Here is a 24,004-nt window from a genome sequence, read left to right on the forward strand (position 1 = left end):
AGCCAGAAGGACTTGCTCACCTTCACATCTTAGCAAACTCCCCCAAGCACGCCAGCATCTGAGAGATTTCCAGACTCTTTCATCAAGATCGCGACTAAAAACCCAAAAAGGAGGGCGCTTGGGTGGCTCAGCTGCNGATTTGCTCAGTCCACCTTATATATCCACCTGAGCAGCCAGAAGGACTTGCTCACCTTCACATCTTAGCAAACTCCCCCAAGCACGCCAGCATCTGAGAGATTTCCAGACTCTTTCATCAAGATCGCGACTAAAAACCCAAAAAGGAGGGCGCTTGGGTGGCTCAGCTGCTTAAGCGTCCGACTTCGGCTCAGGTCATGAGCTCATAGTTTGTGGGTTCGAGGCCCTCATCGGGCTCTGTGCTGACAGCTCGGAGCCTGGAACCTGTTTCGGATTCTGTCTCCCTCTCTCTGCCTCTTCCCTGCTCACACTGTCTCTCTCTCTCTCAAAAATAAAATAAAACATTAAAAAAAAAGTTAAAAAGCAAAACCCAAAAGGACCTTGCTAATAATCAAAGGAAGTTCCTAGGAATGCTAAGCTTGATAACTTTATTACCATTCCCTGTGGGTCTGGACAGATCTGGACCTGGGGAGAGGAAAAAGCAGCGAAGGAACTGCTATTTAGAATACCCGTGTATTGCTGAAACAAATCTGTCACACCTTCACGTTTGTGTCAGATGCGGAGTGTGATTCTGAGAGTCCTTGAAACTTACAGATTGACTCTTCTCTGAGGCTTGACTTCTATTTTCATATTGGCTTTGAATGACATAATGTGATTTCTCAAGGAGAAAGCTTTGTTAACAGGACGAAACTGGAGCCTTGACTATAGAGGTGGTCTGTTACCTTCCCAGTCACCCGCCTGTAGAACTGCACGTGTAACTCTGCTGTTCTCTCTTGACCACCTCTTTCCAACTGTGCGAGCATGTAACTTTTCGGGGAGCTCATGGGGATAAGAAAGTAGGTATGAAAGCACCTGAGATTTTTAGGAAGAATGGAGCTCCTGAGATGAGTTATACTTATGAGTCTTTCTGTCTATAAAATGCACAAATCTCCTTCCCTCCTTTTTAAAATCACTCCCTTGGAGTGCCTGGCTGGCTCAGTCAGTGGAGTGCACGACTCTTGATCTCAGGGTCATGAGTTCAAGCCCGATGTTGGGGCTAGAGTTTAGTTTAAAAAAATACAGACACACACAAACCCTGGGGCGCCTGGGTGGCTTAGTCGGTTAAGCGTCCGACTTTCGCTTAGGTCATGATCTCGTGGTTCGTGGGTTCGAGCCCCGCATCGGGCTCTGTGCTGACTGCCAGCTCGGAGCCTGGAGCCTGTTTCAGTCTGTGACTCCCTCTCTCTCTGACTCTCCCCTGCTCACGCTGTCTCTCTCTCTCTCTCCCCTAGAAATAAATAAAAAACATTAAAAAAAAAATACAGACACACACACACACACACTCCCTTAATGCTGTACTTATTGTGAGTTAACACACTTTGCTCACCTGCTCTTCATAACATGGTTCTTTTTTTTTATGTTTATGTATTTTTGAGAGAGACACAGAGTGCAAGCTGGGTAGGGGCAGAGAGAGAGAGAGACACGGAATCTGAAGCAGGCTTCAGGCTCCGAGCTGTCAGCACAGAGCCTGATGCAGGGCTCAAACTCACAAGCCGTGAGATCATGACCCGTGTCGAGGTCGGACGCTTAACCAATTGAGCCACCCAGGCACACCTTCATAACACGGTTCTTAAGAGAGCGATCTACATGTGTTTTCTTCACTTCACCTTTGACTGAGAAATTACATTTCTATAGTTTTATCCCAAGGAAATATTGAGAGATGCATATAAAAAGATATATAGGTGGCCCTGGCTGACTCAGGTCAGATGATCTCAGGGTCATAAATTCAAACCCCACGTTGGTGTGGACTTATTTTTTTTAAAAAAATGTGTATAAGGATGCTTGGTACAACCTTATAATAATAAAAATTGGAAATAATCAATGAACTGGAGGCTTTAAACATTATGGCGTATCTATACCAGGATTTGGTTACGCAGCAAGTGACAGAAAGCCCACAAAACCTGTGAGCCAAGGAGGTGTGCCATCTGGGGCTGGTGGGGTCACCTCCGTCCCATCAGACCTGGGGCCAGGGCTTCTCCTTTTATGTTACTCCATTGTGTGTGACTGTCACACCCAAGATCGCTTCGTGGGCCAACATGGCTACAAACGCCAGCCAACAGGAAGAGGGACAGGACAAAGAAAAGTGGGGCAAAGGTCCTGCACCAACTGTCTCTTCAAGGAAGACCTTCTGTCAGCATGTTTACCTAAGGCAGAATTGCTACTCCGTCAGAGCAGAAAGTACTGGAAATGTTATTACTTGGACTCAAGCCTCGAGTTGATTAGGGTTGAACTTTGGGCAAAGAACAAAGAACTACACAGGTAGTTGGGCTGAAAGGAGTCACCTTGGTATCTGTGTGAAGGTTCCCAATGTCAAGCTTGATATTTCCCTGCCTTGAGGGGAGGTGATCCCACCGGGATGCCTTGCTCCGGTCAGGGATTCATACTTTTTTTTTTTTTTTTTTGGTGCCCCATCTGTTTTCTAAAGTTGCTATCTTCCAGAGCTCTTCCTTGTCGGTTCCAACCCCCAAAGGCTGGGAGAGCTGCCTTGGGCTCGGCCAAATAGAGGCTACTTCCGTCAACCAGCTGGTACCAATTAATCCCCTTAATGCCGTCCCTTGCCCATGGCAGTGACTCAGTTATTTATTGTTGTTAATTTAAATAAATTGTTCTTTGACTTGGATTGTACCAAGTTCCACATACAAAATAGAAGAGCAAGAAAAAGAGGAAAGAAAAGAAATAGAAGAGCAAGAGATGCAGGTCTGTCCTCATATTTTGACTATAGGTAGGGAGACACACCACAAAGCAATAGAAAATACTAGAAGATTATATGTTTTGGTTTTTTAATGTTTATTTACTTTTGAGAGAGAGAGACACAGTGTGTTTGGGGGAGGGGCAGAGAGAGAGAGGGAGACACAGAATCCAAAGCAGGCTTCAGGCTCTGCGCTGTCAGCACAGAACCCGATGCAGGCCTCGACCTCATGAACCAAACTGCAAAATTGTGACCTGAACCCAAGTCAGACGCTTAACCGACTGAGCCACCCAGGTGCCCCTAGAATACTATATCTAATGAGGTGCTAAGAGGGGAGAGAAGTTCAATAAAGTCCCTAAATGCAAGGAAGGTTTATAGTAAAGAATTTGGCTTTGCCCATAGAGGGATCTTACCCTTGCCCTTGACTTCTGTGAAGTTATCGGTATCAAAGCCGATAGCAGTATCTTTAGGGCTTTAGGATCGGGGCTTTGGGACATGCAGTGTCCATCTGCTTGGAGACTGAGATCAACCACATAGAGAGTCAATCAATCATGCTAAGTAATGGAGCCCCAATAAACACTCTGAACCCCAGCACTCTGGGGAGCCTCCCTTGTTGGTAGTACCCCGTGTGTGTGGTCACACATCAATGCTGGCAGAATAATGGGTCCTGACTCCATAGGGAGAGGACAACAGATCATCCACACTTAGAGCCCTCCCAGACTCTGCCCTACACATCTCTTCCTTTGGCTGACTTAATCTGTATCCTTTCCCTGTAAAAAACTAGAATTGTACATATATAGCTTTCACTGAGTTCTGTGAGTCCTTCTAGCAAATTATCAAACTTAAGGGTGGTTTCGGGGGGCGCCTGGGTGGCTTAGTCGGTTAAGCGTCCGACTTTCACTTAGGNATGTATTTTATTTATTTTGAGGGAGAGAGTGTGTGTGAAAGCAAGGGAAGGGCAGAGAGACAGAGAAAAAGAGAGAATCCCAAGCAGGCTCCAACGAGGGGCTCCATCTCACAAACCATGAGAGCATGACCTGAGCCAAAATGAAGAGTTAGACACTTAACCAACTGAGCCACCCAGGTGCCCCACAACTGGCAGTTTCTGTTTTCCTAGCTGAACCCTGACCATTAAATGGCTCATGTAACATCTGGCCATCAGGGAATATAATGAGTTGGAGAATCAAGAATTTAATATACACAAAACACTAGTAAAATAAAATGTACAAATTCCATATATTTACTAGAAAGTCACAAAATTGTACATTTAAAATGGGTGAACTTTATATTATGTAAATTATGCCTCAATAAAGTTGTTCTTAAATATCTGGGGCGGGGTACTATCTAGAAACAAAAAGGAAAATGTAGGGCAAATAGATTAGACCAGTGATCTCCAAGCATTTTTGACTATTATCGCCTAAAAAAAGAAATGAAATTTGAGTATGCACTTCTAATATTTATGGACTTATTTAAATTGTATACATGTTAAACTCTGTTAGTATATGATGCCTTATAAAAATAGCTGCAAGGGTGCCTGGGTGGCTCAGTCAGTTAAGCATTTGACTCTTGATCTCAGCTCTCAGGTCAGATCTCACAGTTGTGAGTTCAAGCCCTGAATCTGGCTCTGAGCTGTCAGTGCAGAGCCTGCTTGGGATTCTGTCTCCAGCTCTCTGCCCCTCCCCCACTCATGTTGTCTCTCTCTCTCTCTCTCTCTCAAAATGAATAAACTTTAAAAAAAAAAATAGCTGCAAATTAGCAATGTAAACAGATAGAAAAACATAGACATTCTAGTAGTGATTTCTTGCTTTACCTGAGTGTATCATCTCATACATCTCCTCGGATACCTACATCCACTTTGAAACCATTGCCCACAAATGTAGGCAATCAGCAAAGAGCTCTGTAAGGAGCTTTCTGAGCAGGAGGGATGGAGGATGGGGGATTTCTGTCTTTTCCTTTCTTTCTTTCTTTCTTTCTTTTTTTTTTGAAAGGGCCTGGGCTAATGCTCCAATACCAGCCACTACGCTGACATTTGCATATCCCTTTACAGGTTTCATGTGTTATCTTATTTGCTCCCTCAAATAAAGAGGCATGAAGTGGATCAAAATGGGAGGTAGATGGAGGAAATCTTGAATGCCTGCCCGAGACAGGAGTGTGGAACCCATTACTAACGCAGTGCTGCCGATTACCAGATTACAGAAGGGATATTTACATTCCAAAGCCCCCCAGATGATCCGCGCTTCGGGTCAGAGGGCTCAGAGGGAGGGTCAGAGGGCATCACACCTGAGCCCTGGAATAGCAGATCCCACTTCTCTGAAGATCCACAAAAGGTGGCGATGAGCTCTCCCACTCAGGGATTCCTCTTTCAGCAAGTCAGAACTGAGAGTTAGAATAGCAACTATCTCCCACCTTTTCTCTTAGACTGCTTCTCCACCCAGGGAAATATGATCCGTGCACTCACTTTCCAAAACGATGCCTTGCTAGGTTTGTGTGGACCTCCCCGCCAGGAGCCTGTATGTAGCGGTTTTCACTGCACGGTGCTTTCCCTGATTCCCGTATCTCTCCAGCAGTCTCCACTCTGCGGGTCTTGTTCTCCGTGCCATATTCAGCTCCATTCCCAGGGGGCAAGGCTGGACTTTGACTTTGTACTGGTCTTTCCTTCTCCTTTTACCCCCTACCCGTCCCCCCACCGGCTGAGCTCTGGCTGCAGGAGCATTATGAGAATTGCATGGAATGGCTGGCGGGACGGTGCTTAGAAAAGCATAAAGCTGCCATCTGTAGAAGCCACCCTAGGGGTTGGGTAGAGGTAGCCATCGAAGCAGTGGAGATGCCTGCATTATTTAGTGCTGAGGCTCATGTCATTTTCCTGCTGAAAAACATTCCGTGACTCTCCTTTAACCACAGTCTGAAGAAGGTCAGTTAATGGTCTTTGTCCATAAAGAGGTCATAGCAGCTTGTCTGGTGGGAAACAAAGAGCCTGAGTCCTCTCAGTACCATTGTGGGTGTGGCCACCCGACCTGAGCCAAAGAGAGATGAATATCTATTTATAAGACTATGAATAGGGGCACCTGACAGGCTCAGTCAGTGGAGCATGCAACTCTTGATCTCTGGATCATGGGTTTGAGCCCCACGTTGGGGGTAGAGATTATATTTTAAAATTTGATAAATAGGGGCGCCTGGTTGGCCCAGTTAGTTAAGTGTCCAACTGTGATTTCAGCTCAGGTCATGATCTCACGGCTTGTGAGCTCGAGCCCCACGTCGGACTCTGTGTTAGCAGCTCTGGGCCTGCTTTCGATTCTCTCTCTCCCTCTCTCTCTGCTCCTGCTCTCCCCCTCCCCCTGCCCCGCCCCGCCCAAAATAAATAAACTTTAAAAAATATGCATAAAAAAGAAAATAAATAAAAATTTAATAAATAATAAGTAAATAAAAAGAATATGAATAACATCCTCAAATTGAGGCCCTGGCCTCACGTTAGGTGACGCCATAGATCAGTCACAAAAAACAGACGTGGGAGGAGACAGGCCTACGGCGCAGCCAAGTGGAGACACAGATAAGGTGCAGATTAATCTGCAGAGACTTATGCTCCTGAAACCAGCCCCACGTGGTACAGCCCCATTGGAGAGAGGACGTTTCTAGCCCCCTAATTCTAACACCTCTTCGCTTTGCAGTCAGAAAACCTGGGTTCGAATCCAACTCTAACAACCTTGCAAGGGGTCTTCTTCATCTGAAAGGCTCCCTCAGCAGGTGTTCATGAGGTTAAATGAAGTAACACAGCTTCGTACTTTTTATTAAAGCGCTATTGCTATTGTTCTTACCTATCATTCTGCTGCGTCCGCTTTTGCTGTTAACCCACATGTCTCCCCAGCTTGTGTCTTCGGTGTGTTTCCTCCCCGCAGCGGCGAGCACAAAGCTCCGAAAGGGTGTCGTGTGAAATTATGCGCTGATTTCTAGTTGCGTCACGCTTCTAAATCTCTCTTTCGCTCAAAGCTGGGTACCTAAGGGTGCCTCCCCCCTGCCCCCATACAATCCCTATCTCAGGACTGGTACACACCTACCCAAGCTCAGGGAGAAGTTCACAGCTGATTAGAAAATAGGTTCAAGTTGTGCTTCTTCCTTCCTTCCAGGGATTTCCCGGATGACCCAGCTGTGCAGTGGGACACAGAGCGTGTGGCTAGCACCCTCCTCCAGCACATAGAAGAGAACAGCATCAACCTGGTAAGGGGACGCCCTCCCAAAATGCAAAGTGGGGGGTCCCGGTCACACCTTTACTATGGCTGCCCTCCCCCATCCAGACTTTCTCCAAGACGGGTTCAAAAAGAGTCCCCAACTCGCCCACCCGCCCGCCAGAGCTCTCTTTTCAATCTTCGGAGCAACAAACACACCTTTTGTGAGACCATGGAACCAAATTATCAGGCTCAGATAGAGGCAGAGTTTTTTTTTCCTAAACTGTGCCCTCCTTAACCATCCCCACCCCCAACCTCTGTCCAAGCACCTAAACACCCAGGGCCCCCAGAACCTGTGCTATGTATAACTCCTATTTGTGGAGAATTTCGCCTTTTGCCAAGCATTATCCCGTTTAGAGGGCCATTTTAACTTTAAGAGGTAAATGTTATAATTCTCATTTGTCATGGAGGAAACGGGTTTCCAAGGCCGAGGAGCTTGCCCAAGGTCAGCAGGTGGTAAAGCTACTAGGGTCTTAAACCTAGTTTCTCACCCCAAAAAATAAGGGCAAAGTCACTTGCACTACAAGGAGAGCATTGTGGTTACAGACAGGGCAATGGTGGAGATTCCCTCTTACTTGCAGAGGTAAACAAGTGTGGGGGCCCCCATCTCAGCTCCACCAGGATCATCCAGACTGGCCGTCGCCAGTGATCGATGTTAAGGCTCTTGAGAAGGCTTACTGTCCACTTGTGAAGTAATAATAATAATAACAATAATAATAATAATCCCGCATGGGTTAATGCCTAAAATCCTACCACTTAAAGCCCTAATCTTTTGGTTTAAGTTTTGATAAGTCCCACTGGCACAAAAACGTGTTAGGCTTTTATCAATGCTGAATTCACTAAGTGAACTGAGTTATTATACCTTATTTTTTTTTCATGTTTATTTATTTTTGAGAGAGAGCCAGCATGAGCAGAGAAGGGGCAGAGAGACAGGGGAACAGAGAATCCCAAGCAGGCTCTGAGCTGTCAGCACACAGCCGGACACGGGGCCTGAACTCACAGATGGCAAGGTCATGACCTGAGCTGAAGTCAGACACTTAACCATTTGAGCCACCCAGGCACTCCTGCATTTTTTTTTTTTTTTTAAGAGAGAGAGAGATCTGACAAGTAGGGGAAAGGGGCAGAGGGAGAAAGAGAGAGAATCCCGGGCAGGCTCAGGGCAGAGCTCAATGCAGGGCTCCATCCCACGACCTTGGGACCATGACCTAAGCTGAATTCAAGAGTCTGACACTCACGTGACTGAGCCACCCAGGTGCCCCCAAGATTGGCTTTTTATAAGCCTTTAACTTTTTTTTTCTATTAGGGAGAATTTCTAGCATGCAAATGTAGAGAATATAGTTTAATAAACCTCTCAGTTAATGAATCACTCAGATTCTGTAATTATTAACTCATAGTCAATATTAGTTTCATTTAAACACCTGTTCACCTCTCCTACCTCCTGTATGATTTAGAACCAAATATTTGGCATATTTGCCAAATTTTGGTTCTAAATCATACAGGAGGTAGGAGAGGTTAAGTTATTTAAATAACTTAAAATTTCATATTTAAGTTATTTAGCTTGCATTTTAATAGACATTGAGCCCCATAATAATGTGACTATAGTGCCATTGTCGCAAAAATTTCACAGTTCCTTAATATCAGTGTTCTAGATTTCCAGTAGTCTCATACCATAAATATGTTTCTATTTTGTGTTTATTTTTACTTGTTTGAATCAGGACCAGTTAACAGGACTTTAAATTCTCTTTTAGGGGCGCCTGGGTGGCTCAGTTGGTTAGGTGTCCAACTCTTGATCTTAGCTTAGGTTTTGATCTCAGGGCCAAGTTCAAGCTCCACATTGAGCTGCACGCCGGGCACAGAGCCTATTTAAAATTTTTTTAAATAAAGGGGCCTGGATGTTTCAGTTAGTTAAGCGTCCAACTTCGGCTCAGGTCGTGATCTCACGGTTTGTGGGTTTAAGCCCCACGTCAGGCTCTGTGCTGACAGTTCAGAGCCTGGAGCCTGCTTAAGATTCTGTGTCTCCCTCTCTCTCTGACCCTCCCCCGCTTATGCGCTGTCTCTCTCCATCTCTCAAAAATGGATAAACGTTTTGTTTTAAAAAATGTTTAAAAATAGATGATACAGAGGCAGTCCATGAGTAAATACACTTCCGTGATTTTGACCCCAGGGCATGGTGCCCTCAGGCTCTGTGCCCTCAGTTTGACATGAGGAAAGGAAGCCAAATAAATCAGGCAGCGTCCACATGCCCAAAGTTCACACGGCAGCCGGCCAAGAAAACTAACTGTGCTAATAAATGGCCAGGCAGATAAGAAACAGAGATACCCTGAACTCAGGTTCCCGACGTGGCTGAATTCCACTCTGCTCCACTGGCCTGGAACAAGAGTGAACAGTAAAACCCGCAGAAACAGCTCCCACACAGCTGGCCGAAGCAATGGTTACACACCACCCATCTGCTCCGAAGTGAGTTCAGGGGTACTCAGAATTGCAAACGCTCCAGAGTTCTGTGCGCTCCTTTCATCCCAGGGGAATGGGGACGGCTGCCTTGAACTTGAGGCAGAGAGAGCATTCAGGCATGAGTAAAAACCCTGTGTTTCTCTCCAGGTGGTGACTTTCGATGCAGGGGGAGTAAGTGGTCACAGCAATCACGTTGCTCTGTATGCGGCCGTGAGGTAGGACTCTCCGCCTGGTGGAGGTGGAAGAGGGTCATTCCTTTGCTCAGGGTGGATGGATGTTTCCAATTTTTAAAAAATATTTATTTCTTCTTTGAGAGAGAGAGAGAATGAGTAGGGGAGGGGCAGAGAGAGGGAGACACAGAATCTGAAGCAGGCTCCAGGCTCTGAGCTGTCACACAGAACCCGATGCGGGACTTGAACCCATGAACCACGAGATCACGACTTGAGCCAAAGCCAGATGCTTAAGCAGCTAAGCCACCCAGGTGCCCCACGATGGATGGTTTCTAAAGCACTTCCCCACTCGGTGCCTGGGCCCCATGAAAGTGACCACTGAGTTCATCCACCACATTCTCTTGTGAAAAATCGCCCCTAAGTCATCTTATTATTGTTTCATCTCCTCAACACCTGAGGGTTTTTTTCCCCACGGAAAAATGGGGTAATGTTTTATTTCTCTCTTTGCTTTGGCCACAGAGAGCTGTAGGGCCAAATTCGCAACCCCTCATACATACCTGGGACTCTCAGGACTGAGTTCTGTGAATCGATGTGCCTCTCAGCTTCGTCTTCTTTTTCCTCCCTTTATTCTAATTTATTTTGTTTTCTTCCATTGTACATTCTGTACATTACTTCAAATCTTTCTTTGGAAAAGGAGGATCTACATTTTGTTCTTCACAGCCACTGTTTTACCAAATAGGTATCTGCGTTTGACTGGTAAAAAAAAAATTTCACCTTAAAGATATTGAGGGACTTACTGAGGATCATACAGACAGGTACCATGCTTCCTGCCCTCGAGAGAAGTGCTTTCTCCTGGGCATCATGAGTGGCAGAGTGGTGGACCTGGCTTAGCCACTGAGGAAGGGAAGGGGCACCTTGAAGTGAAGCACTTACTTTATAACCTTCTTCTAAACATGCCCAACATTCTTAGACCAGCGCAGTGAAACATCTAAAGCTGGAAGTGATCTCACCTATCCTTAAGTCCAACCATCTCATTTAACTGGGGATGTGCGGGTGCCTGGGTGGCTTAGTCGGTTGAGCATCCGACTTTTGCTTAGGTCATGATCTCGCGGTTCGTGGGTTCGAGCCCCACGTCGGGCTCTGTGCTGACTGCCAGCTCAGAGCCTGAAGCGTGCTTCAGAGTCTGTATCTCCCTCTCTCTCTGACCCTCCCCTGCTCACGCTGTCTCTCTCTCTCTCTCCTAGAAATAAATAAAAATATTTAAAAAAAAAAACAAAAAAACTTAACTGGGGATGTGAAGTGGTTTTCCCAGCACTGCCAGGCTCAACAATGGCAGAAGCAGAACTGGAATCCATTTCATTAGGAGCATGTTGTCTGCGTGTTGGTGGTACGATGGGGACTACCTACCCCATCTGTCTCCATCCCTTCACTTTCAAACCAAAGCAGGCAAGAGATTTAGAGTTCATAGCTGCTGGATTGGCCCCGCTTTCCTCTTAAGACAGGGAGTGCAGAAGTCAGAAGGTGGGAGCAGGGAAGGTCAAAAAGAAAAAAGAACTATCAGGAAAGATAGTCTCCCACCATACTCATGTTACAATTTCAAAAGAGAAAAACTTGGAAGAGTCCATTGTAGTTACCTTCATCTCTAATGGGCAAAGCTTGGACCAGGACACTTCGTAACCATTGGTCACCCCCCAGATTGCCTGACCTTGGGCAAGGTGCCCACCCTTTAGCTGTAGTCAGAGGTATCTAATCCCAGAACCCTATTTGGTGATTGATGCAATGGCAACTATCTAGAAACCTACAGAAGGATCATAGGGTGTGGCAGGCCTTAATACTGTTGGGGAGGAAGAAATTTCCCTCTGTCCAAGGTTCTTCTAGCTAGACCAAGAATTAAATTTCCACAAGACAATTAACAGGAGGAAATCAAACTTAATTTTGTCATATGGAGAATCTACACAAACATGCAATTCCAAAGACTGTCAGGCAACCTGAGGCTTATATGTTATCCTCAGCTCAGGAGGAGGGTGGGAGTCTGGGGGTACAGGCCAGAACAAAGAAGAGGAAGAACATTAGCAGGAAGGTGAGAGGAGATGTTTAGAAAACAAAGGTTTCCCTGTTATGCAGATAAGTTTCTTAGGTAAAAAGGAATCTTTTTGACTAGTTCTCTTCCTGGTACAGGCCCCCTTTCCAGTGTAAATGTAGGTGGTTGAGGGGGGTGTAAAGCAGTTTTCCTCAATTTGCTGGCATTTGATTGCTTTTTAACTCAAAGTAATCTACATGCCATTGTGGCCCATGTTGGAGAGGCCTGCCCTTGACCTCTACACTCTGAAGGCTCTTCCTGTTAAGAAAGGAATTCTTGCTCCTTCTCACTCCTGTCCTTTCCTCCTCCAGGACCCTGCACTCAGAAGGGAAGTTACCTAAAGGTAAGTCATTCCTTTTGCAAAAGGTCTGCTAGTTACTATCTCTCTAAAAAACGCTTACTGGGCAAAATGTGTAAATATACGGAAAACCGCCATAGGCCACGCAAAGGTGGGGCTGGGGAGGCTGGATCACACTCTTTCTGACCCAGCTCGCTGTGTCTGGCAGTGTGGGTCCTCAGGCCTTAAAAACAGGTTGTATCCATTGGGAAGTCCCCTGCCAGCCAGGCAGCCTCTGGGTGTGAGGGGAGGCCAGATGGCTTAGAAAAACAGAACAAACAGGAGATACATATATGAAAGAAACGTATGATAAGGATTTGGCTCATGAAAGTACCGAGGCTGAGAAGTCCCACAGTCTGGCGTCTCTGCAACCTGGGGACCCAGGAACCTGGTGGGCTAGTCAGTAGGGTCCAAAGGCCTGAGAAGCAGGAGGGCCAGTGCTGTAAATCCCAGGCCAAGGGCAGGAGAGGACTGGCGCCCCAGCTCAATAGGCAGAAAAGAAGGAATTCTCCCTTCATACACCTTTCCTTCTATTGAGGCCCTCAATGGATTGGGTTACACCCACCCACATTGGGGAGGGCAGCCTGCTTTCCTGAGGCCACTGATTTAAATGCTAATCTCATCCCGAAAAACCCTCCCAGACATACCCAGAAATAATGTGCAGTCCAGTATCTGGGTACCCTGTGACCCAGTGAAATTGACACAGAAAATTAACCATGGCACTGGGCCTTGGCCGCTCATCTGTCTAGCTTTCTCACCAGGTGGGGCTTTTTCATCTCCAGAGTTCTTTCAGTCTTTCTGTCTGAACCCATATCCCAGCCCCTAATTACTTGTCGATGGCTGATAGGTGCTTGATGAGTTTGGCTGCTTGAGTTAGGTGTTTGAGCCCAATTGGCCTTTCACTATGCAACACTGACCTCTCTGAGCCAGTTTCTGGTCTGTCAGGGGGAGTCTTAGACATCCCTCAGGAGTTTTATGAAGATGAAGCAACGAAAACGTAAGTAGAGTGTGCTTCCTCTGAGCAGGCTGAGCTTACCATGCTGTGAGGGCTTTGGAACCGAACTGTAGTTTATTTGATTGTTTTGTCAACACTGTGAGACAGGCTCCCACACTGTCAACACCATTTTACAGATGAGAAGACTGAGGGTCAGAGAGTTGAAGGGACTTCCTAAGACCTGTCAAGTCTTGAGCACCAGAGTAGGAAGTAGGTCTCTTGCCTCCCAAGACAGAAATTCTGGTCTTCATCACCTTTCCCTTGACCTTGATATAGCCAGTTCTCAACCTCTAGCAACCAACCTTATCTAGCTAAGGCATGTGGCAAGTATCGGACACCCAGCCAGGTGTGCTGAGGCCCTTTCATCTTCCTGTCCGTGAGGATGATGGGCCAAGAGCAGCTTTGGTGCTACAGAGCCATCAACTCCATGGCTAAGGCCCCATCCTGCCCTGAGCCCCAAGGGAGAGGTAGGGAGGGTGCTCAGGGAAAATCTGCCTGAAAGTGACAAGACTCTTCACTTCTCCTCTCCCCCTACCCCCCAACCAGGGTGCTCCGCGCTCACGCTACAGTCAGTGGGTGTGTTACGGAAGTATCTCTCGCTTCTGGACCTGCCCTTTTCTCTGCTTCAGCCCCCGGATGTCCTCTTCGTGCTTACCAGCAAGGAAGTGGCCCAGGCCAAGGTGAGGACTGTGAATTCCTGGACCCTCTTTCTCTAGATCTGTGTCCCAGCCCCCTCCAGCTCCTCATGGCCTTTAACCAAAGACCTTCCACTCAACATCTGAGTGTTAGGAGTATCTAGCTAGACCTTGGCAGTCATAGGCTTTCAAGGACTTTCACCTGTTTTCTTTTTCTTTTCTTTTTTTTAAAAGATTTTATTTTTATCTTTTTTTTTTTTTTAAATGTTTTATTTATTTCTAGGAGAGAGAGAGAGATAGCGTGAGCAGGGGAGGGTCAGAGAGAGAGGGAGTCACAGACTGAAACAGGCTCCAGGCTCTGAGCTGGCAGTCAGCACAGAGCCCGACGCGGGGCTCAAACCCACGAACTGCGAGATCATGACCTAAGCGAAAGTCAGACGCTTAACCGACTAAGCCACCCAGGCGCCCCTATTTTTATCTTTTTGAAATGTTTATTTATTTTGAGAGAAGGAGTGTGTCCGTGTACACACGAGAGAGACAGAGAGAGAGTATGAACAGGGAGAGGGACAAAAAGAGAGGAGAGAGAGAATCCCAAGCAGGCTCCATGCTGTGTCTGTGCAGAGCCTGCCTCAGGGCCTGATCTCCCAAACCACAAAATCATAACCTGAGCCAAAATCAAGAGTCGGATGCTTAACCAACTGAGTCACCCAGGCACCCCTGAATATTTTATTTTTAAGTAATCTCTATGCCCAACATGGGGCTTGAACTTACAACCTCGAGATCAAGACTCACAAAGCCCAATGTGGGGCTCAAACTCATGAGCTGTGAGATCATGACCTGAGCCGAAGTCTGACACTCAACTGAGCTACCCAGGTGCCCCTGACACTTTTTTTTTTTTTTTTTACTTTCTTGGCCTTTTTTTCCCCATTTTCAGTCTATTTATTTATTTTCCCATTTTGTCTTTAATTTTTAAAATTGTTTAATGTTTTATTTATTTTTGAGAGAGAGAAAGAGAGACACCATGAGCCGGGGAAGGTCAGAGAAAGAGGGAGACACAGAATCTGAAGATAGGCTCCAGGCTCTGAGCTGTCAGCACAGAGCCTGACGCGGGGCTCAAACCCATGAACTGCGAGATCATGACCTGAGCCAAAGCTGGATCCTTAACCAACTGAACCACCCAGGCCTCGTGACTTTGCTGTTTAAAATGTATTCTAAGTATGGCATTGAAGCCTAATGATTCTAAGGGTGCGAAAGCTATGATGTATCTTACAGAGAAAGTACATGTTTGATAAGCTTCATTCTCACATGAGTTATAGCCCTGTTAGCTGTGAATGCAGTACTAATGAACTGATAACATAATATTGAATAAGGTGTCTTTAAACAGAAATACCCATAAAACAAGGTTATGTGTTGGGGCGCCTGGGTGGCTCAGTCGATTGAGCGTCCTACTCTTGATTTCGGCTCAGGTCATGATCCCAGGGTCATGAGATCTAGCCCTGCATCACTTGGGATTTTCTCTCTATCTCTGCCCCCTCCTGCTCATGCTCTCTCTCAGAAAAACAGAACAAAACAAAAACAAAAAACAGGGTTACGTGTTGATCGGTTGATGAAAAAGTTGTGACCAGAGGCTCTCAGGAACAATGATTCAGTATTGACAAAGTCAAGTGTCTGCAGTAACTTTATAGAACATAACTAGAATCAATATATGGCCTTTTTATCGTTGACTTATAATTGAATTGCTTTCTGGTCATTACATGTGGCCTGTATAATACTGGTTTTTAAAGACTTACTGAGAACTCCTTAGTGAATGACCTACTTTATGATCAGTTTTTGAAAGTGTTGACGTTTACCTAAGAAGTTTGTGTGTGATGCGTGGTTTGCATTTCAGACTCTAGATCTAACCAGTGAATGAAGCTCAGTACTTATGTTGGCCACACTTGTGTATTCTAACTACTTTTTTAACTTTTTGATCTATTACTTTATGGTACAAGTATGTTGAGATCTCCTACCCTGAGTTTATTTTTATTTGTAACTATTGATATACTTGGTCCATTTGTCTTTGTTTTTGCTTTATTTCTGTTTTGTGCACAAAAAGACCAAGGTCATTGAATCTTCCTAGCAGACTATTCCTTTTAATATCCTATGTCCCTCATTATTAATGGCTTTGTCTTAAATTCTATCTTAATCTTAATATTGCTATAATAGCTTTTTTGTACTTGTATCTACATGGGTCATCTTTTTTTAATACTTTTTTTCTTCTTTAGGTAGGCTCCATGCCCAGTGTGGGGCTTTTTAATACCTTTATTTTTATTTTTAATCACTGGTTGTCATTTTTAGGTACGTTTTCTAAAGCAGCATAATATAGTTGGATTTTTTTTCTTAATCCTTCTATGAAATACCTTTTCTTTTATTGAGGTATAGTTGACATTTGTTTCAAATGTACAACGTAACAGTGAATCGACAACTCTATACCTTATGCTACGCTCACCACAAGGGTGCTATGAAATCAAGTGGGTATGTTTGGTTTATTTTTATTTGTAACTATTGATATATTTGGACTTTTTTCCTATTCTCTTATTTTGTGTTTTCTGTTTACCATAATCCGCAGGCCCCTCCCCCCCCTCACTGCCCTTTTCCTGACCTCTGCTGGGTTGGTCAGATTTTCCATGGCCCCTCTCCCTGCTTTCTCCCCCTCTGTTTTGGAAGCTTATTTGGTATTTCTGTGGTTACCCCTAAAATTGTAAAATGATTCATAACCATAGAATTCAAAGCAATCAGTATTTGCCTACCCCGCCACCAAACTTTAGCAGGTTTTAATTGCTCATTGATCACTTCTACCCCACTTGGTTACTGTACTTTATAATATCAGTACTGATACATACGAGTTTCCTGGCCCTCCCTGTGTCCTGTGTCCCACGTCTCTGGGCTCACTTTTGCTGATTCATGTCCTCCAGCATTTTTTTAGTGAGGGTCTAAGGAAGGCAACCTCTCTTAGCCTTCGAGTGTTCGCACATCCTCATCTGAAGGAGTTTAGCTGGAAATAAAGGCTTAGTTTGAGTTATATTCCTTCTGCAAAGGTGTTTGAAGGTATAACTCCCATCGTTACCCTTTGGCAACGGGAAGCTGTCATTGTAATCTTATTACCCATGTGCAGTTCATCTCCTCTATGTTAACGTTTCAGATTACCTTTGTGTTTCTGGGTTCCACGGTCTTACTACCGTATGTCTAGGGCAGATTTGCTCGTGTTTATTCTGCCTCGTACTCTCAACCTGGGGACCTCTGTCTGTTGGCAATTCTCAAAACTCCTCACATATTATCTCTTCAAACGGCACTTGTGTGAAGTTCCCTCCATTCTCTTCCTGGATTCCTAGTGAATATATATTGAGGACTCTAAATCTTTTTTCTTTTAAGTTTATTTATTTATCTCTACACCCGACGCGGGGCTCAAACCATGAAATCATGACCTGAGCCCAAGTCGGACACTTAACCAACTGAGCCACCCAGACACCCCTTTTAATGTTTATTTTTGAGAGCATGATATTTTTGAGAGAGAGAGAGAGACAGAGCGTGTGTAGGGGAGGGGCAGAGAGAGAGGGAGACACAGAATCTGAAGCAGCCTCCAGGCTCTGAGCTGTCAGCAGAGGCCAACACAGGGCTGGTACCCACAAACTGCGAGTCCATGACCTGAGCTGAAGTCAGACGCTTAACCACTTAACCGACTGAGCCACCCAGGCACCCCCTCCTTGAGAATTCTTAATCTATGCTTTGTGTTCATAACTGTTCTTTCACATTTGTTCTCTGTTTCATATTTTGTTTTCATTTCCAAAACATCTTTTTTTATTTTATGACCACCTATTGTTTCACTTCCATTTTTTAAAATTTCATAATTTCTTTTAAATTATTTTAATTTTTTAAATTTAAAATAAATTTAAGTTTACTTATTTTTAAGACAGAGAGAGACAGAGCATGAGTGGGGGAGGGGCAGAGAGAGAGGGAGACACAGAATCTGAAGCAGGCTCCAGGCTCCGAGCTGTCAGCACAGAGCCTGATACGGGGCTCAAACCCAGGAACAGTGAGATCATGACCTGAGCCGAAGTTGGACACCGAACCAACTGAGCCTCCCAGGCGCCCCTTAATTTCATAATTTCTTATTCTTTTTTATTGAGAGAGAGAGAGAGAACGCATGTGCATGAAAGCAGGAGGGGCAGAGAGAGAAGGAGGGAGAGAATCCCAAGGAGGCTCCACGCTTGGCCGGGAGCCCAGCAAGAGGCTCAATCTCACAACTGTGAGATCATGACCTGAGCTGACGCTTCGGCATGAGCCAAAGTCAGACGCATAACCAGCTGAGCCACCCGGGCGCCTCCGATAATTTATTCTTTATGCTGGTTTTCCTCCCACTTAGCTCTTTGAATGTCCAAAATGTCTTTGACAAAGTGTTCTATTAAACTATCTTCATCTAAAATGTATTCGTGGTCTAGTTGCTAATTTTGTTAGATCTCTTTCTTTGCATCACATTACGTCATGTCTTCAGGAATTCTGATTGGCAAACTAGGGGCAAGGAGGCTGACTCTGGGGATGGTGTTCCCCTCTTCCTCTGTGCTCCCCCTCCGTATCTAGAGACGTTGCAATTGCTTGAAGGCCAGAATCAGGTCACCACTGCCGGTTCCAGTCGCAGAGCCAGCAGGTAACTCAGTTCCATGCTGCTCTCAAAGCATTCAGCTTGCTCTCAAAGCAATGGGCAGCATTCCTTCCCCCCACCCCCAACCTCTTAATCTGATGAGGGAGCCCCTGCCCCCCCAGCAGGGTCCCAGCACTGACCCCGTCAGAAGCAGAACTCCCAGCCACCTCTTTGCTCTGACCCCTTGAGCCAGTAATCCTCTGCTTTGGCCTCTCACACCTCTGTCCAAATTCTTGGTGCTCTTGGTGTTAGTTTTGACCCACTGGTGTCTCTTTGCATTTTTCTCTGTCATTGCCATGTGTTTGGAACAGGAAGCATGATTTACTGCTTCCTCTTGACCAAGTTCAGAACACCTGAATTATGTTAAGAATAAGAAAATTAAAAGTAAATACAGGGTGCTTGGCTGGTTAGTAGAGCATGTGACTCTTGATCTCAGGGTTGTGAGATCAAGTCCCATGTGGGGGGTAGAATTTACTTAATGAAAGTTAATGGAAGGAAGGAAAGAAGGAATGGGGGAAGGAAGGAGGGAAGGAAGGAAAGAAAAGGAAAGGAAAAGGAAAAGGAAATAGAATTACCATATGATCCAGCAATCCTACTACTGGGTTTATATCCAAAAGAGTTGAAAGCAGGGTCCTGAAGAGATATTTCCACACCCATGTTCATTGCAGCATTATACACAATAGGCATCAGGTAGGAGCACGCCCAAATGTCCATGGCATTTGAATGGATTAAGAAAAGCTACACCTTGGGGCACCTGGGTGCAGCAATGTGAATATGGTTAAGCCTTACAGAACCATAAATGGTTAGGATGGTGAAAAAAAAGTTTTCTATTTTGTGATTTCCACCTGTGGGGCTCAGAATCACAAACCGTGAGATCATGACCTGAGCCAAAATCAAAAGTCGGATGCTTAACTGACTGAGCCACCCAGGCACCCCATATCTATGCGTATTCGTTTTTCTTCTCTTCCTCTTCCTCCCAGCTTACCTAATTCAGAAGAGTTTGAGCATAGTATTCTAGCTTGCTTCCCACAAAACATCCATGTGTGTTATATATGCAACATCCATTTGTGTTATATATGCATAATATTCTAGCTTGCTTCCCACAAAACATCCATGTGTGTGTTATATATGCGACATAGCAAAGCAACGTAATTAAGAATGTAGGCTTCAGGGGCGCCTGGGTGGCTTAGTCGGTTAAGCGTCCGACTTTCACTTAGGTCATGATCTCGCGGTTCTGGGTTCAAGCCCCGCGTCGGGCTCTGTGCTGACTGCCAGCTCAGAGCCTGGAGCCTATTTCAGAGTCTGTGTCTCCCTCTCTCTCTGACCCTCCCCTACTCACGCTGTCTCTCTCTCTCTCTCCTAGAAATAAATAAAACATTTAAAAAAAAAAAAGAATGTAGGCTTCAGAGTCATTCAGATGGCTCTGGGTTCAAATATCAGCTCCGCTAAGTACTAGCCATTTGAGACTGACAAGTTTCCTCATCCATTAATTTTTTTCTTAAGCACTAGGAACTACTTAACTCACAGGGTTGTCAAACTGAGATAACGCATGGAGACGCGGTGCTAGAGCTGCCACTGGTATCCTGGGATTTTTATCACGTGGTTCTGAGTGAGAGATGTGACATGGGAGGCAGTGAGTGGAGGCCACGGGAAGAAGCCACATTCGGCTACAGCGCGAGGCGTGTTCGTGGGTGCACGAGGCAGAAGTGAACATAACAGAAACTGCCCCAGTGCAAGAGTTTCCTAACTGGTCCTCTCCGATTCTTCTAGAAGGCCATGTCCTGCCACCACAGCCAGCTGCTCTGGTTCCGCCGCCTCTACGTGCTCTTCTCCAGGTACCTGAGAATCAACTCTCTGCACTTCCTCTGAAGCCTGAAGACTTTTCTGGGCCACAGAAGAAAGGGAGCAGAACGAGGCCAGGAAGCCCGGGGCCTGGCCGTGAGCTGGCTCACCTCCCTGAGCCCAGGGAGATTCCAGGGTAGGAGGCCCTTCCAGAGCTCTGCTCATCCGCGCCGGGAGCCTGTCACAAACGGGGCCGTGTGGGCCACTGGGTTGTCCAAGCTTGAGCTTCTTCATCTGGGGGGAAATAAAAGAAGCCACAGCAGCCAAAACCAAACAAACCAAGGATAATAATAGCTATCCCGTTAGATCCTCGAGTTCTTGTGAAAAACAGGTTATGTAAGGACACAATGTATGTCAAACACCGAGCACAGAGCCTGCCGGATTACAGATGAAGGTAAAAGTGCGCTGACATCATCACTTCACGGATGCATTGATGCAGTATTTTTTTTTTAATTTTTAACATTTATTTGTCTTGTGTGAGAGAGAGAGACAGAAAGAGAGACAGAGTGTGAGCAGGGGAGGAGCAGAGAGAGAGAGAGAGAGACGCAGAATCTGAAGCAGGCTCCAGGCTCTGAGCCATCAGCACAGAGCCCGACGTGGGGCTCGAACCCATGAAAGAGATCATGACCTGAGCAAAAGTCAGATGCTCAACCGACTGAGCCACCCAGGTGCCCCTCAGTATTTTTACATCATTTCCAAAGCAGGCCGACCACACACAGCGCGCGCGCGCACACACACACACACACACACACAAAATACTGAACTCGTTCAACCATAATTCCTTTGATTAACATTGTGGCCTATGTATCAGATTTGACTCTAGAGGAAGTTCTCCATTTAACATCACACTCCTTGAATTGACTGGGACTCCCAAGGCCTGAACACTGTGCCCAGCATGTTATGTGTGGGGTCCTGGCCTGAAGGAGCTTATAGTCAAACATCTCAGCTCCCAGTCTTCAGGGGGAAGCAGAAAGACAAATCTGGAACTGGTTTTTTCCTGTTTTTTCTTTGTGTTTTGTGTGTGTGTGTGTGCGCGTGTGTGTGTGTGTGTGTTTTAACACTCAAAAAATGGATGTCTTAAAATTGTGCTACAAACAAAAGCGCTCCGAGGCGTCCAGCTTGGAAGCTACTCCCACAGTCCAGCTACTGGCCCAGGGAGGTGGCCTGAGGCAGAGAAGCTCACCCATTAAGAGCTGGAGCTCCGTGTACTGGTGGGCCTGGGTGTGAGGCCAGATTTACCAGCAGTATAACCCCGGGTAAGGCGTTTGACCTTTCTCTGCCTCCATTCTCTCATCTGCAAAATGGGGGGGCCGTAATGGTACCCACCCCGGAGGAGATGATGCCTGGTAGACGTGTGGTAAAGGGTCGGGCACGCAGCCGGTGCTCAGGAAGGATGAGCTGCTGGTATTCTGAGATCCACGGAGTAAGTAGGCATAAAGCAGAGGGACTAATACAAGCTCAAGTCCCAACACAGAAAGGCTCCCGGTGTGCGGTGTCCAGTGGGTAGCCTCTCTGCCTGCCTGCAGGCCCGTCTCCATAGCAACAGGTCAGAGACCTGCTCACAGGAGCTCTCCTGAACGCCTCCTGGGGCCAAATGGGACGACGTGGCTATCAGGCCCTGATGCTGGAATCGAAATGCAAATCTGGTTATGTTTTCTGTCTACTTAATCTGTCAGAAGCTCCTAATAGCCTCCACAGTGACAAGAAAGAAGTCACTGATGCCGGTTAGCGCGTGGGGGCCAGGCTGCCTCCTGGCCTACTGCTGGCAGCGAGCCAGCCTCTCTGGACTGCAAGCCTCATGTGGTACGAGCTTATAAAGTAGCCCTACTCGGGGCGCCTGGGCGGCTCAGTCAGTTAAGCATCAGACTTTGGCTCAAGCCATGATGAGTATTATTTATAATAACAAAATTAGAAAAATCCAGTGATACAGTCATATTTAGTAGCAAGGATTTTAGAAAGCAAGTTAGGAATGGTACAGTCCCATTTTAGTTAAATATACACGCATACACAGGGGTGCCTGGGTGGTTCAGTCGGTTAAGCATCCGACTGTAGCTCAGGTCATGATCTCTCGGTTTGTGAGTTTGAACCCTGCCTTAGACTCTGCATTGGTGGTTCAGAGCCTGCCTGGGATTCTCTCTCTCCCTGTCGGTCTGCTCCTTTCCCACTTGCTCTCTCTCGCTCTCTCTCAAAGTAAAACAATAAACTTTAAAAATACACATACATACACAGGGGTGTCTGGGTGGCTCAGTCGGTTAAGCATCTGACTCTTGACTTCCACTCAGGTCATGATCTCACAGTTTGTGGGTTCGAGCCCCAGGTCAGGATACGCACTGGCAGTGCAGAGCCTGCCTGGGATTCTCTCTCACTCTCTCTGCCTTTCCCTTGCTCTCTTTCTCAAATAAATAAATAAACTTAAAAAAACTTTTAATACACGTACATGCACAAATAAATATGTGTGTGTGTATACACACACACAAAAGTGTATATGTAGAGATATATACCCAAAATGTAATTACTGGAGTGCCTGGCTGGCTCAGTTGGTAGACCACGTGACTCCTGATCTTGGGGTATCATGAATTCAAGCCCACATCGGGTGTAGAGCTNGGTAATTACTAATTAGTAAGGTTCTCTTTCTAAAATGACCATTTATCATTTTAAAGGACTTTGTTGTTTATGAATATTTTTGATGTGATAATATACTTTTGATATAATGTAAAGTTTAAAATTAAATGCGTATAGCCAGAATAGTCTCGATTATGTATGGAAATGATTCATTACAGAAAAACTAGCTAATACACTGCTAACAGACACATACTGGCACAGCCTCTGTGGGAGGTAAAGTCACATACCCTCTGACCCAGCATTTCTGCTTCCAGTAATTTATACTGTAGATTCACATGTGGCAAAGGAGGGGTGTAAGGGATGGACACTGTAACAATAATAGCCAAATACTGAACTAAATGTCTATCAATTAGGGGTTGCTCAAATAAATGTGGGTATACCAGTAAGATAGAATACCGTGAAACTATTAAAAATAATAAGGTGGCTCAGTCAGTTAAGCCTACAACTGTTGTGACTCAGGTCAGGATGTTACGGTATGTGAGTTCGAGCCCCATATCAGGTTCTGTGCTGACAGCTTGGAGCCTGAAGCCTGCTTCTTGTTCTGTGTCTCCCTTTCTCTCTCTACCTGTCTCCCACTCATGCTTGCTTTCTCTCTCTGCCTCACAAAAATAAACATTAAAAAATTTTTAAAGAACCAACAGTGAAAGCTCAGGGCTTAGCCCAGACAAAAAAAAAAAAAAAAAAAAAAAAACAAAAAACAAAAAAACGGATGTTTCTTGGGGGTGGCCAAATCTGTGATCTGGAACATCTCAGAACCCAGAGGGCGAGGGTGGGGAAGCTCAAATGGAAATCATGATGGAAAAGGGACTTTAAAAATACATCTAAGGAAACAAACAAAAAAATCTAAGAGACCTAATGTGAATAATGGGAGTTTCCAGAAGGAGAAATAGTTACAGATGGGGTATAATAAAGGGGAATTTACATAATCTGAGAGAGACCCGAATCCGTGCGATAGCCGGGCTCCCCATATTCTAGCCAGCTTCGAGATTTTAAGAAGATACCCACACATGCTGCAAAATCCTAAATTTCAAACTGGGAAGGGAGATCAAAGTATTGTGAAGCCCTCCCCTGGGTTCAAGGGGAAGAGCTGGTGAGGAACAGCGACAGGGCCG

At 45.6% G+C, this 24,004-nt stretch overlaps 1 protein-coding gene across 1 annotated transcript in view; it reads left to right on the forward strand.

Moving 5' to 3' along the window:
• Positions 1-20,389, forward strand: part of PIGL (phosphatidylinositol glycan anchor biosynthesis class L) — a 65,428-nt gene extending 45,039 nt beyond the window's left edge. Inside the window, exons 3-7 of the mRNA XM_077746713.1 lie at positions 6,985-7,075; positions 9,682-9,749; positions 12,096-12,127; positions 13,662-13,795; positions 20,199-20,389. Coding sequence (XP_077602839.1) covers positions 6,985-7,075; positions 9,682-9,749; positions 12,096-12,127; positions 13,662-13,795; positions 20,199-20,297 — 424 coding nt within the window. The 3' untranslated portion in view covers positions 20,298-20,389. The remainder of the gene's footprint in view (positions 1-6,984; positions 7,076-9,681; positions 9,750-12,095; positions 12,128-13,661; positions 13,796-20,198) is intronic.
• The last annotated feature ends 3,615 nt before the right edge of the window (positions 20,390-24,004 follow it).

The sequence above is a fragment of the Crocuta crocuta genome, unplaced genomic scaffold (genome assembly GCF_008692635.1).
Source record: "Crocuta crocuta isolate KB4526 unplaced genomic scaffold, BGI_CrCroc_1.0 scaffold139, whole genome shotgun sequence".
Taxonomy (NCBI): Eukaryota; Metazoa; Chordata; class Mammalia; order Carnivora; family Hyaenidae; genus Crocuta; species Crocuta crocuta.